The 13,663-nt window shown below is 34.4% G+C and overlaps 2 protein-coding genes across 3 annotated transcripts in view; one reads left to right on the top strand and one right to left on the bottom strand.

Moving 5' to 3' along the window:
- LOC106873568 (chromatin-remodeling ATPase INO80) overlaps positions 1-5,050 on the bottom strand; it is a 78,177-nt gene extending 73,127 nt beyond the window's left edge. Inside the window, exon 1 of one of the 2 annotated variants that reach the window (XM_052968870.1) lies at positions 4,832-5,050. The gene's annotated coding sequence lies outside the window, so the exon portion shown is untranslated. The remainder of the gene's footprint in view (positions 1-4,831) is intronic. The other variant, XM_014921000.2, reaches the window with a different exon arrangement.
- Positions 5,051-5,831: 781 nt separating this feature from the next.
- The window catches only part of LOC106873382 (serine/arginine-rich splicing factor 6), an 11,480-nt gene continuing 3,648 nt past the window's right edge, over positions 5,832-13,663 (top strand). Inside the window, exons 1-9 of the mRNA XM_014920728.2 lie at positions 5,832-6,031; positions 7,948-8,223; positions 8,340-8,462; positions 8,641-8,711; positions 9,324-9,428; positions 9,882-9,951; positions 12,669-12,742; positions 12,932-13,051; positions 13,319-13,661. Coding sequence (XP_014776214.1) covers positions 8,200-8,223; positions 8,340-8,462; positions 8,641-8,711; positions 9,324-9,428; positions 9,882-9,951; positions 12,669-12,742; positions 12,932-13,051; positions 13,319-13,661 — 930 coding nt within the window. The 5' untranslated portion in view covers positions 5,832-6,031; positions 7,948-8,199. The remainder of the gene's footprint in view (positions 6,032-7,947; positions 8,224-8,339; positions 8,463-8,640; positions 8,712-9,323; positions 9,429-9,881; positions 9,952-12,668; positions 12,743-12,931; positions 13,052-13,318; positions 13,662-13,663) is intronic.

Below are 13,663 nucleotides of genomic sequence, written 5' to 3'. Positions count from 1 at the left end.
GTGCGGGTGGCACATAAAAGACACCATTTCGAGCGTGGCCGTTTTCGTGCGGGTGACACGTAAAAGCACCCACTACACTCTCTGAGTGGTTGGCGTTAGGAAGGGCATCCAGCTGTAGAAACTCTGCCATATCAGACTGGAGCCTGGTGTTGCCATCCGGTTTCACCAGTCCTCAGTCAAATCGTCCAACCCATGCTAGCATGGAAAGCGGACGTTAAACGATGATGATGATGATGATGATGTTGGCCAACACAATGATGGCTTCTGTGATATACAAAGCAGCTAGGGATATAGTTCAAGAATGGAAGAGGGTGTGAGGCTTCTGAGTTCAGTGAATCAACTGATCTAACAATTTGTAACATTTTGAGCCAACCAACCATTTCACCACCAGAAAGCAGGAGCAGAAGCGCTATTGTAAATATCAATACCTTTCCTGGTGAAAACTACAACATGGACTTGTAGCTAATGATTTCAGAGCTAGGCAGACACAAGAAGTTGACATAGAGAAGGAAGATATAAAAATGAAAAGATTCTGCAACTGGAATAGGTTTAGAGAAATTCCAATCAATGCATGACTGGGGAGAAAAAAATTTGAATATCTACAGTATAGATGATGACCTGCTTAGAGTTACAGATCAGACAAGGAGTTGGAGCAATGCCTGAAGGTTGTGGCGGTGGAACGACACAACTGATTGGGTAGTAAAGGTTAAGAGAAAGGCTTGGAAAACTCAGAAAGAGAGTGACAGTAAAGAAAATTATCAAATGCCAAGAACCTGCAGGGGGACTTGTAATTCAAAATAACAGCAGTGTGGTAGATAAATAGTTAAGGATACAAAGGGAAGGAAAGCTGTAGGCTCACCACAGGTAGTTATGGAGATGTTCAAAATATCTGGTGAAGTAGGATACATAATTACCTTTTGGATAGCTAAATTAAGTTATACATGAAGGTGTCATACTGAATTGTTGGCAGAACAATATCATCATAAACTGTTACAAAGGCAAAGAAGATGCCTTACTGAGAGAATATTATAGAGGAATCAAACTACTGAATTCAGTTATGAAGGTCACAAAGAGGAGTGTCATAGCACAATTGATCCATGACAAGTAGACTTAGACAAAATGGAATTTGGCTTTGTACAAGGAAGAGATACCACAGATGCAATCTTCTTACAGAGGAAACTGCAGAGTTACTTGATTAAGAGTAAGCCACGATTCCTGGCATCCATTGACTTGATGAAGGTGTTTTGGTCATTGAGGAAACAAGACGTAGATGAATGGCTTGTGAGGGGTATACACTCTATGTACAAAGGTACAAAAAGTCAGTCAACAATTTCAGTGACAAATTTAGCATGAAGGTAGAAGTCTGCTCCAATTCATCATAGCTCTACAGGCCATCACAGAGGTGTTTAAACTTGGCTGTCCTTTGGAAGTCTCTATGTTGATGATTTAATTCACTATAGTGAAATTAAAGAGGAAATTCTAGGTATGAAAGCTAAACCTAGAATTGGGAGGCTTCAAGGTAAACTTAGCAAGAAGGAAAGAAGGCAAGAGCCTGATATGTTCAGAGAAATGACTTGCTTGACATGCAGAAAAGGAGTAGGTATAAACTCTGTATATTGTACTCAATATAAGCAATAAAAGGTGGAGTAGAATCACAGGTAGACTAACAAAGAAAGTAAGCTTCATATGAGACAGGTGTACTGGAGCAGTATGCACTGTAAGCAACCTTGCAATACATTCTCTTAAATGCTTGGCTGGTTCAGTAGAAGTAAACAGATTTCATTATTTAGGGGATGTAATTAGTGAGGGAGATGGTTGCTCTGAAAGAATAATAGCCAAAGTAAGAATGGGTTGGAAAAAGTTTAGAAAGCTATTACTACTACTGGCAACAAAGGTATTTTCCCTCAGCGTGAAAAGCAGATTGTTTGCTTGTATTAGAACTGCAATGCTGTATGGTGGTGAGACATGGGCCTTAAATGCAAAGGACTTGAAAAGATTAAAAAGAAATGAAGATAGTATATTTTGATGGATGTGCAATGAAATGTAAACAAAGTATAAATCTGTTGAGAGAAAAACTGAGCATAAGAGGATTTAGATGTAGTGTGCAAGAAAGATTGTGCTACGAGATGCATATGAATAAGGACAGTAATATAAAGAAATGCCGATCACTTAATGTGGATGGAGAATGTGGCAAAAGGGAAGCAGAAATTGTATGGAAGCACCCGCCCATAACCTTTTACTCTCGTACATAGGGCAGGGCAAAACGAAAGTATAGGAGCATAGTTTATAGTAACCATTGGTCTGTCGATGCAATTGTAAATATGAACAAGTGTTAAGTGCCCAAGGAACAAGAGATATGAGGTTGGGAGGGGTTAGTATGGATTTAGAAGTCTTGATGACCTCTCAGACCTTCAAGGCTATTGTGGTACCGATTCTGTGGCAATAAACCAAGATTAAGCAGAGGCGTCCGAAGGTAATTGTTCCAGCTAGTAACACCACCAGTAATACCAAGCATTATCGTGGTAAACCTGCCTCGTCCTCAACCCCAGAAGCAAACAATGCAGAGACATCTCCCAGTCTAGAAACGTCAGGTTACTTTGTGCAAAGCCCTCTCTCATAAATACCACATCATCCATTTGCGAAGATGGGAGAGCCCAAATAGAGTTAGAAGACTGTCGTCAGTGACGAAAAAAAAAAAAATTTTAATTTAAAAAAGCAGTTCCACATGTCATCTTTTACCTTTTACTTGTTTCAGTCATTAGACTGGGCCATGCTGGGGCACCGCCTTGAATTTTTAGTCGAACGAATCGCCCCCAGTACTTGTTTTTTTCAAAAGTTTGGTACTTATTCTATCGGTCACTGGTGCCGAACTGCTAAGTTACGGAGAAGTAAACATACCAACACCGGTTGTCAAGCGGTGGTGGGGACAAACACAAACACATGACGGGCTTCTTTCAGTTTCTGTCTAACAAATCCACTCGCAAGGCTTTGGTTCATTGTGTATTTCATGTTTCCAGCCCCTGTGGTTAATAAAGGAGCTACTACAAAATGATAACCAGCAATCAAATGAATGCTAGATATCTTGAAGAGGTAAGAAATGAAGGTCAAAGTATCTTTGATCCCTCTATTTAGCTGATAACTATATACATGTCAAATATATCGAATGCTTGTAATCTCAAATTTGATTCATTGAAGAAGGGGAAGGAGTAGCATTCCCAGTCAGTTTTGATTGAACAAGACCAATGATTAAAAGTGTTAGTTTTATCACTGCATCTTAAAAATATCGAAGTCTACATTATCTAATGTACGATTTTTTTAAAATTCAAAACAACAGGATAAGATATAAATTGAGGGATATTTAGCAGCTATTGTTAGTATGCCGAGCAACAATTTAGTGGCCGTTATCATCGAGGGCTTTTGTAGAGAATAAAATTCAAGGAAACATCCAAGACACAAAGAGGAACAGGACATAACATCTTGAACCAAGCAAACAAGAATTTGCCAAAATATTGCTATATAATAAGTAATGAATATAAATCTTTACTATTATTATTACATGATTAGTAACCAATATAAAAAAAACAAATTATTACATAATTAGTAATCAGTTACATACTATACACGCCTATTTAATATGAAAGTATCAAAAAGACTCAATACCACAGCGTGATTTGGAATCAATTAATCTTGTGAAATAAACCAGGTTTATGTGTCTTGAAAGTAATGCCATATCAATACTGTATAAAACACAGCAGACGAACATTGATTCCAATCTTTGATCAAAAATGAAATAATTCTTTTTTACAATAATCTTTCTCTCAAGACTACCTTAATGAAAAGATTTGGTAATCACACTGGAGACACAAGTTCAATTTTAGCCAAGTGAAATTACTCTAAATTAGATAAAGACGACTTAATAGCTGTCTAGAAAACACTAGGAACCTTTAGGCGGTTGCTCCATTGCTAGGAAAAACAGCCAAATCTCCCTCAGATTATAACGCTATCGTTTTAAAAAGTGGGATATTGGGTAATATAGTCCTTGGTATATTAAAAGGGAGTAACCACGGCTGGAACACACAGCTCTACTTGATCAGATCTAAGAACTTAGGGATAAACAACTAAGGAAGTTGTTCACGAAAGGTAATGAAACTTTGAGCTGAGAGTAATAAGGTAAATACAAGCATTTACATTAAAAAGGATCGGCTTGTCAATTTGGATCCAGTCTACAAGGTTGAAAAGCCTAGATTTCACCAGACTTCTGAGAAGGGTAAACAAGAAAAATATCATTACGTCAATGTTAATAAGGGACTTTTTACTTCTTCAGTTGTTCACATCTTAGTTAATTATCAAACAGAGATACTTAAAAAAATAAAAATTGACCAAGATAAATAACGAAGGTGACTCGAGTGTATTTAATCATTGGCAGGATTGGATACGATGCAACTAAATATAATTAAAACTCACGAATTAGAGGGAAAGTGTGTGTGTATAATATATACACATACACACATATTTATTTATATTAGTTCGTGATTAGTAAACGGGCTCGTGTGACAGCTGACTTTACCAGATCTATAGAAATATTTGCCGAGGAAAAATTCAAAGACAAACAGTAAGCGATACATAAAATCCTGTTTCGACGAAAGAAAATTATCAGCAATACAGCAGCGACCGCTACATTACTAACAGCTTAGAGAAAGCAGCTAGTGTAAAAATAACAACGCTACTACACGACGAAAAGACTGGGTTTGCATGTCTTTTTGCCACCCGTGTCAGGCAGCGAGAGAGTGAGAGAGAAAAAAAAATTATATATAGATATATATGTACATACATACAAATCTTTCACGACATACCTTCGGAGTCGATTCGTCCCTGTTAAGTCTGTCCGCATCGAGAGCGATGTTGCCAGAATAACAAGTCCCAATATGGCGAATCGAGTGCGTTCCAGGGTAATAATGTCTGGTAGCGGCAAATAAAACCTCACTCATAACTTTCCTCTTACTTCGTGGGGGGGCTCCCGCCATTATTCGTGTCGACGGAAAACCACGATAACACTCCGTTATTCTTACAAGTAATAATTATATTTTATTTATTTTTTATTATTTGCTATTTCATAAATACCAAAATAAGTGATGAATTAATAAAAATTACAATTTATTATCAAATTGTTATAAATTTTAATTTTATTTTTTATATAAAAAAAATAATTTCCCGCCATTTAATTTTTATTTGTCTTATAAAAGTTTAGAATATAAAAAATAAAATAAAATAAAGACATTTAAGAGGAAGAAAAAATCTATATAAAAAGTGCAGCAGTCAAAATCGATAACAGACTTCCAATACATTAACAGAAAGAACGAAAAATAATTTTCTTCGCATGTAAACAAAATTGAAACCGAGCTTCTAGAACAATAATAATTTTTTTTAGGGGTGGGGTGTAACATAAATCCCGCAGTAAACGTGAGTGATGGTGCTGCAATATACACTCACTCATATGAATAATTAGAATTTATTTTAAAAGTATCCTAATAATTTTTGAGATATTCCTTTAAAATAATTAGGATAATTTCTGACTGAAAATTTTTTAATTATGAAAGAAAAAAATATTCATAATATTTAGTTCGTAATCTAACACAATACCGGAAGTGAATAATGATACGAATGAACAATTAAATTTCACAAAAATAATTATTGAAAAAACTTCTGTACAGCATATATGAAAATTTTAGATAGAATATTTGGTAGAATATTCATTAATTAAAATTGAAAAAGAAAAGAAGATATATGAAATTAAGTAACGTTTTTCAGCCCGTGCAGCAAAATAGTGATCCCCACATATGTAATCTGAAAGACGTGTATGTATGTATATCGATATGTGTATGTCTTTCTATACGTTTCTGTATGTGTGTGTATATATCTACAAGTACCACGTCTTTTAAGTGAAACTTTCATCAAGGCCGGTTCTTTTCTGTACTTATTGTTCTTTATTGCCGGTCATTATTACAATTTCCAAGCTGACTAATTGTGAAATGTAAGTATTTCACTTAATTTCTAATTTCTCTCACCAATTCATCTTTTGAACATCTTTTTTTTTGGATAACTGGAAGGAAATATTTTAAATTTTAATTTTAATACAATTTTGCTATTATCTATTATTCAGTTGTAGTTTTTCTGTGTAGAAGAAAAAACGGAAATATTAATCGAAATTATCTGAATTTGATTACTACAAAATCTTACCGTTAATATATATGAGTTGATCGAAATTATTTAATGTTAGTTTTCTAAAATATATATATATATTAAAAAAAAATCACGTTATTTGTTAAATTTAATCTAGTTTCTCGAAGCAGATTTTCTCACTAAGCTGGCGAACAATATTTATGAACTCATCATCAAGTTAACTTTGACCGGCAATTTCTATCCAAGTTTTTCTGTTCTATTACAAACTGGACCCGGAATCTCTCAAGAATCATTGCATGTGGAATCACTTTTATAAGCTTTATCTTTTAATTCTTGTCCATTCCTTATAAATTTCTTCAAATTGCACATCGACTTAGTGTAGAAGGAAAGGATGAATTTACAGAAACAAATCACATTTCACTTGAAACATTCTTTTAAATAAATCCAGTATCTTCTTATAGCAGTTTATTAAATTCTATCTTAAATACAAACAGACCACTAACTCCACATTTTATAAACGTCAACCAAATATTTACACTTTGAATAAGTTTATTTTTCTCTTCTGAATTGCTCTAGTTATCAAATTTAAATAATGTTAGGTCTCATCATGTAATATTTCTCAAAAACCATTCGCTTATGACAATGTTTTTTTGTTTTTACCTTCTAGTCCTCTGCTATAGTGTTTCAAATTAGTATATCTGAACTAATTTTATCTAATCATTTTAAAAATAGCCATTTCCCCCTTATTTATATCCTTATACCATAAATTAAAACTTTGAATTTTTTTTCTATTTTGTAAATTGTAGAATGGTTTTCCCGCTTGATGCAGTTTTTTTGTTTGTTTAAATACCTCCGCCTTCTTCCTTCTACTCTTCTTCGCCACAAAGGCCTTAATTATTTTGGAACCATATAAAGACTACTTATAGAAATTGATTATGTAATCATTATTCACATTATCCCCGCAATTATAAAAATTTCATTTTTAGATGTTTAACTATAACTTGTATATTTCAAAAAAAAAAAAAACCTTTACGTTGGATGTTGCTTCATTATTTTTTCCCTTTCCGTGTTTAGTAGTTTTATTTGATTATTTTTTTAAAACGTTTTTTTATTATTGTATCTTTAACAAATAATCATGTTTAAAGACGGAAAAGTTAGCAAACATTTAACTAGTGTAGTTTAAATAACGAGGTTTTCGCATTAATTTTCAACGTGACTTGCCGCCGTCAATTGGATGACCTAAAAAAGCAGCATGCTGCGTTGACCCCATTCTGCTGAGTAATGGCGAGCTTGTTTTAATATTAACTAGATAAAATACGTTTATTTTCATAGTTGTGGGTAGTAAAGGCTTTAAGCTCAAAAATTTGTTCTCACCTCCGAGCGAAAACTCAATTAAATAACTCGAAAAAATGAAATCACAATCGTTAGCAAAATCGGTATCATTGAAATTTTGTATAAAAATACTTTTGTTATAGAATCCTTTTTCCCATTATGATGAAAAATTAGATCTTTTGGATCAATCCACCAACTTTTAACTAATTATGATGGAGCATTACCGAGATAATTAACTCAAAAGTAAACCTACCGCTAGAAATGTTATTTTCACTTTTTTGAATTTTTCTGTATTTACGATGAAAAATTAAGTCGACAAAATGTATTCTAATTTATTCGACTTTTACACTAATTCGCCACTAACTATGTGTGGTTCCCCCTTCCCACCTGAAGTATATGGATCATTTTCTGAGTGTTCTTTGGTTTTCTGTCTAGGCACAACTAAGTTTACCAGTAACTACTATTAAAGTTGGTGTAGGTACCAGGCGCCACGTGTGACACAACCCTCCTCTCTAAGGCTGCTACTATCACTACAGAGTAATCTATCTGCTGAGACTCCTTCCTAGATCAACCGATTTAACGATACTCCAATAATAGTGAAGTGTGACTAACGAGACACACACACTATCTCCATTATCTTGATTGAACGAGTATCCTGCTGTCTCCCTTCAGCCGATATAAACTACAATGGACGACGTGGCTACTTCTCGTGTGAGTAATTTTAAGCTGATAAATAGCTGGATTCTTATTATCTTTGGTTTGATAAGATTTGATTTTCTTTTTAACAAGTTTCACCATAAGTAAATCTATTCCTGTTTGCTTTCCAGATGGGAACTCGAGTGTATATTGGTCGTTTGTCTTACCATGCCAGAGAGAAAGATGTGGAGAGATTTTTCCGCGGATTCGGTAGAATCAGAGACATCATGCTGAAAAATGGCTATGGATTTGTTGTAAGTGATTTCCCTGAAGTTTTGGTTTTCATTAATTAGTCATCGAAAATTCCTTGTAATTTTAAAGTGTTTCACCGTTACATTAATGTAAACAATTGCATTCTTTATGAACGTTAACCCTTTTTCTTTCCTTTCGAATGATTTTTTTGAATATACATTTCCCCCCCTTTTTTTAAAGGAATTTGAAGATTATAGGGATGCTGATGATGCAGTATATGAGTTAAATGGTAAAGAACTATGTGGTGAGAGGTAAGTCAAGGAAATTATTATAAATTAGTTCGAAGTTTTCTTTAATTTCTTATTTTCCTGAAAATATGTATTGTATCCTTTCTCCAGATTCTTCTTCCAATGTGCAAGGCACTATTATGTGTGAATTTTTTTTTGTCTTAGAGTAGGCTTTTGTGAGAAGTGATTATATGCTAACAATATAGGTGAAATTTAGCTCTAAAAGAATATTCAGTTCAGTCTAGTTTTTGCTCAATTGCTTGGATTGCAAAATGTTTTAGAAATTGGAATGAGGTATGCCAGTTAAAACTGGATTATTGGCAGATAGGCAATTAGAACTTTGGGTAGACTGGAGAAAAAACACTGCATAGGTATGTAGAAATTGTGCTGCATGATAGAATTTGTACTGGAAATAGCAAGGATTTTAAGATAAATGTATGGAGCTTCTGTTGACTGTATTTACCAATGCAAAATCCATGATTATATTTAGTCAAACTTAAATGATGTTCCTGGAAAAGTGGTTGTGCATTAGGAAGTATGGTTTGATGTACAACTAGTTGAAGACTCTTTAAAATGGTTTTCTTTTGTAATGTTTTATAGTAAATGTTTTCTTAAGTTGCTGATCTTTTTATCCAGAGTGATTGTGGAACATGCTCGTGGGTTACCAAGGAGCGAGGAAAGTTGGCGTGATAGAGATAGGGGTTCACGCTTTCCACCCCGTCGCCGAGGAGGCAGAGACAAGTGAGGATATCATTTTTTTTGGTGCTCTTTCTAAATAGCTTAGGTTGATATAGTGTTTTTGTGTAGTGGGTGAACAGTTACAAGTTTTAAAATGCTCAAGTATATTAATTGTAAGAGTATAATGAACTTAGAAATATGGTCTTGTGTAATGTATGCATGACTGCAGATTATAACCACCTTTGTAAATTAAGCTTTGAATCTGTAATTTTTAATGCTTTTAACAGCAGGTTAGTGAAAATGTGCCATTGTTTCCATGATCTTGATTGGGCTGCCAAAGGTCAAGTAATAATTTCTGTATTTACACAAAGCCATTGTTAGTATCATTCAATTGAATTGGGATGGCATTCCCTGGGGACAGAACATTCAAAATACTTTTACAGTAGGAGCTTGCATCTTTCAGTTTTTGATCATACACAAAATTTCAGATTTTTTGTGTTTCTCAATTCATAGCAGGTATGGGCCTCCCACAAGGACAGAGTTCAGACTTATAGTTGAAAATTTATCATCTAGAGTCAGTTGGCAGGTATTTATGAATTTGATTTTTTTTCTTATCTTATGTATTTCAACAGCGACACTTTATGTATCTGCTGAACTAGGTTTGGGAATCTGTTTAGTAATTAATTTAATTTAGCAATTACTATTTACTTGTCCGACCTAGTTTGGCAGATTTTGTAGAGAATATCTTAAAGCTTTAGTAAATGCTGTTTTATTTTTAAAATTGTAATATTTGTTTTTTTTTTTCATATTTGTTGTAAATTCATATTGTGTTGATTAGGAAAATGCATGTTTAAAGTTGAAACTGCATTGTACTTGATTTTAATTATTCACTTAAAATTTCTTTTATTGAAAAGGGACCACTTTGTGGGTTGGTTTAAAGCTACTAGTGTAATTCTCTTTCCCTCCCCCCCTCTCTAAAAATGTACCAAAACTGATCAGAATGGATTTGCAACTTCTATTGAGAACATTTGCCGATTGATTTAACTCGAGTTGTGAATTATCTAGCAATGTGATTAAGACGACCAGAAACAAGATTTCTTGTGAAGATGGAAACTCCAGTGTTGACAGCAAATGTCCCAGGAAAGGATGAAAGAAAAATATTTTATTTACGTCCCTTTTCTCCTTCGTTCTGGGCATTTTTTGGGGTGTGGAATATGTAGTTGTAATTATGTTTGCCAACTTCCCTAGATTGTTTTGTATCTTATGTGGGCCCACTATAAATATTGATGCTAAATTGGCACTCTGCTTGATATTTAAAAGTTGATGTATTTGATTTTCAAGCAAGATTTTTCCAATTTGGTTTCACTTCCGTGGTGTTTTATCTTTTTAAAAAAGGACAATTACACATCACAATAATTTTAATTTAATCTCACTTTGATTGTTTTAGTGTTGATTATATTTATAGTGGGCCTAATTTTTGTTTATTTTCTACAGAATCCCTAATATTTGATTGACACGAGATTCTTTTATTCCAATGTCTTCCTATTATAAAAGACAACTAATTAATGCAACTAAGGTGACTTATTAAATAAGGTTTAATTACCAAGGCTTGTATTGCTTCAAACTTGGAATGTTGAATCTCTTGTTATTTTTAATATTGTGATGGTTATTACATTATGAAAAAGGGGCTTTTAAAGTGTTTGTTTTGTTCTTGTTTAAACAATCATAAAATTTAATATATTGGGACAAAATATCCAAAGGACTGACATCACTTTACATTTATTTGAATAGTTTTATTCAGCATGAATGTACAGTGATGACGGTTTCCTTTCTTAAATTGTAAAAGTTGCATGTGAGAGTGAATGCTTTAAATATGTGTGTGTGTATGGTATACATCTTTTTATCAGAGATGCATTTTGCTTGAGGATGTAATAAAATATTTACATAAAAAGTATAGTCAAAACAAATACTGAAAGCCCTTTTTATTAGAAATGTGTACTAATTATGTCATCTGACTTGTAACTACTCTTCCTCTCCCCTGAAAGCTTGTACAGATGACAGCCGATGAGACGCTTTTGGGTTGAACTGGCCTGTCCAAAATACTGAGTGCGTGAGGGCAGTGGTCTCAAAGCAATCAGATGTATCTGGGGTTGCGCTAAAGTTCTGGCTGGCTGGAGGTTTTCCCTTTCTAACCAACTGAGGGTGGCCTGCCCTCTTCCTACGTGCTGGCTCCCTTTTGGCTTGGAATAGAACCATCTTACAGAACGTGTTGGCTCCGCTTATTTTGCACTGGTCCACTCTTCCAATTGGTACTTGTCGTTATTCCACTCTGGCTGAAGTCCCACAATGTGGTTGGTCTTCTGGGAAGTCCACTCTGAACTGACTGGCTGTGTGGCAGGCGGGTGCCACCGCTTCCTCGGCAGCTGTGCACAGGCAGTGCAAGCTTGTTACCTCTTACCTCTTCTTTCCCCATCCTGGCTGGATGGGCGCACACAAAGCTGCTTCTCCTTTTGGCAATAGGGTTGCTCGCATCCATTAGATGTCACTTGGTCAATCTATCAGGGCTAGTGAATGACGTAGAAACATGGCAATGTACAAGGAGAGGTAATTGTAATCCTCCTCATATTTTGTGATCAGTGTTTTTAGTTTAGTTTACTATATAAACTTTATAAAGCATCTGGCATTAAGTCTTTTTTCCTTTTTTTTTTTTTTTAAATATTTTTTATATAATTTAAAGATACTTTAATTTTCAAATTTCACTGTTCATCTTCATATTTACATTTTTTTCTAGAGTAATTTAAATTATTTAAAATTTTAATTATAATGATAAATAACTAGGAAACTTGTTAAAGCAAACTATTTAACATTTGGTGCAGTTTTCCAAAATCAGATTTGGATATATATTTTAGAAAGATTCAAGGAACTCGGTGAAATGAGTTTCTCATTAAATCAACATAAGTTTTGTGGCTGTAACAGCTTGAACTTTTACATGCTGTCTTTGCAACACTGAATAATAAACTTCACTGCTGGTCCAGCTCAGCTGGCTGGTCCTGGGGTTTATAGCTCAGTTTAGTGGTTACTGTTCAGTAACATATTGTTCCTGTCTGTAACTACCAGCTGAACTTTTACCAGATGCTTTCTTTAAAATGTAGTTTTGTAATCTTTGACCATTTCTGTTCTAGTAACATTTGTCCGGTAGGTGTCTTGTGTGATCTGAGTGTATGTGAGAGTGTTAGATAGAATGGTTATTTTGCTTTTGAAGTTTTAACTAAAATTTATAATATAGCTTCTGTTCTTTCAAAGGATCTCAAAGACTATATGCGACAGGCTGGTGAAGTGACATATGCTGATGCTCATAAGGACCGTAAAAATGAGGGGTAAGTTCATGGTCATTATTTAATTTTTCTGGTTTTCAGTGAATACCATGCTATTATAAAAAGTATAATTATGTATTATTTAGTTCCATAACACTTAATTACTTCTCATATAGTAAATTAGTATATATTTTATATCCTGCTGTTTTAAGCTTTTAGATTCCTGATATTATATTTTTCTTTTTTTGTCAGAATTGTAGAGTTTGCCACATATTCAGATATGAAAAATGCCTTAGATAAATTGGATGATACAGAGATTAATGGGAGGCACATAAGGTTGATTGAAGACAGACCACGTAAGCGTAGGCGCAGGTAAGATGATTTTAAATGTGTTGGTAGATATAGGTTTGTGTTACAATGTAAATGTCTTTTTAACTGTATAAAAAGTTAATATTTGATAATGATAAAGAAATGCAGTTATTTTTTTTTTCTGCTGTGTAAAAACCTTAGTAAAGAGTTGTGAATAACAAATTGTAACGTGTTTAGCAGGTGTCAATATTGGAAAGATGCCAATTTGTAAAATATGATGTAAATTTTTGTAGAGTTCTAAAATTCTTGCTTTTTTTTTCTTCTCTTCAGCTCTCGCTCTCATTCACGTAGCCGATCAAGGTCTCGATCTCGGTCACGCAGAAGGAGCCGGTCTCACTCTCGTTCTAGATCTGGGTCTCATCATAGTCGATCTCGTTCCGAACAGTCTCGATCTCGTTCTAGATCAAGAAGTAGGCAGTCTGCAAGCCGCAGTCCCAGTAAAAGCAGGAGCAAGAGTCCTAGCCATTCGAGATCCAACACGCCACGGTCACGATCAGTAAGCAAGAGTAAATCTAAGTCACGGTCTCCTTCACCATCCCGTTCTAAGTCTAGAACTCCGGAACCAAAGGAAAATGGTTCACCAGTTGAAGAAAATCAAGTCAATGACAAAGATGC

The sequence above is a fragment of the Octopus bimaculoides genome, chromosome 6 (genome assembly GCF_001194135.2).
Source record: "Octopus bimaculoides isolate UCB-OBI-ISO-001 chromosome 6, ASM119413v2, whole genome shotgun sequence".
NCBI lineage: Eukaryota > Metazoa > Mollusca > Cephalopoda > Octopoda > Octopodidae > Octopus > Octopus bimaculoides.
Note: the sequence above shows the minus strand (reverse complement) of the source record. Positions and strands in the feature narration are given on the sequence as shown.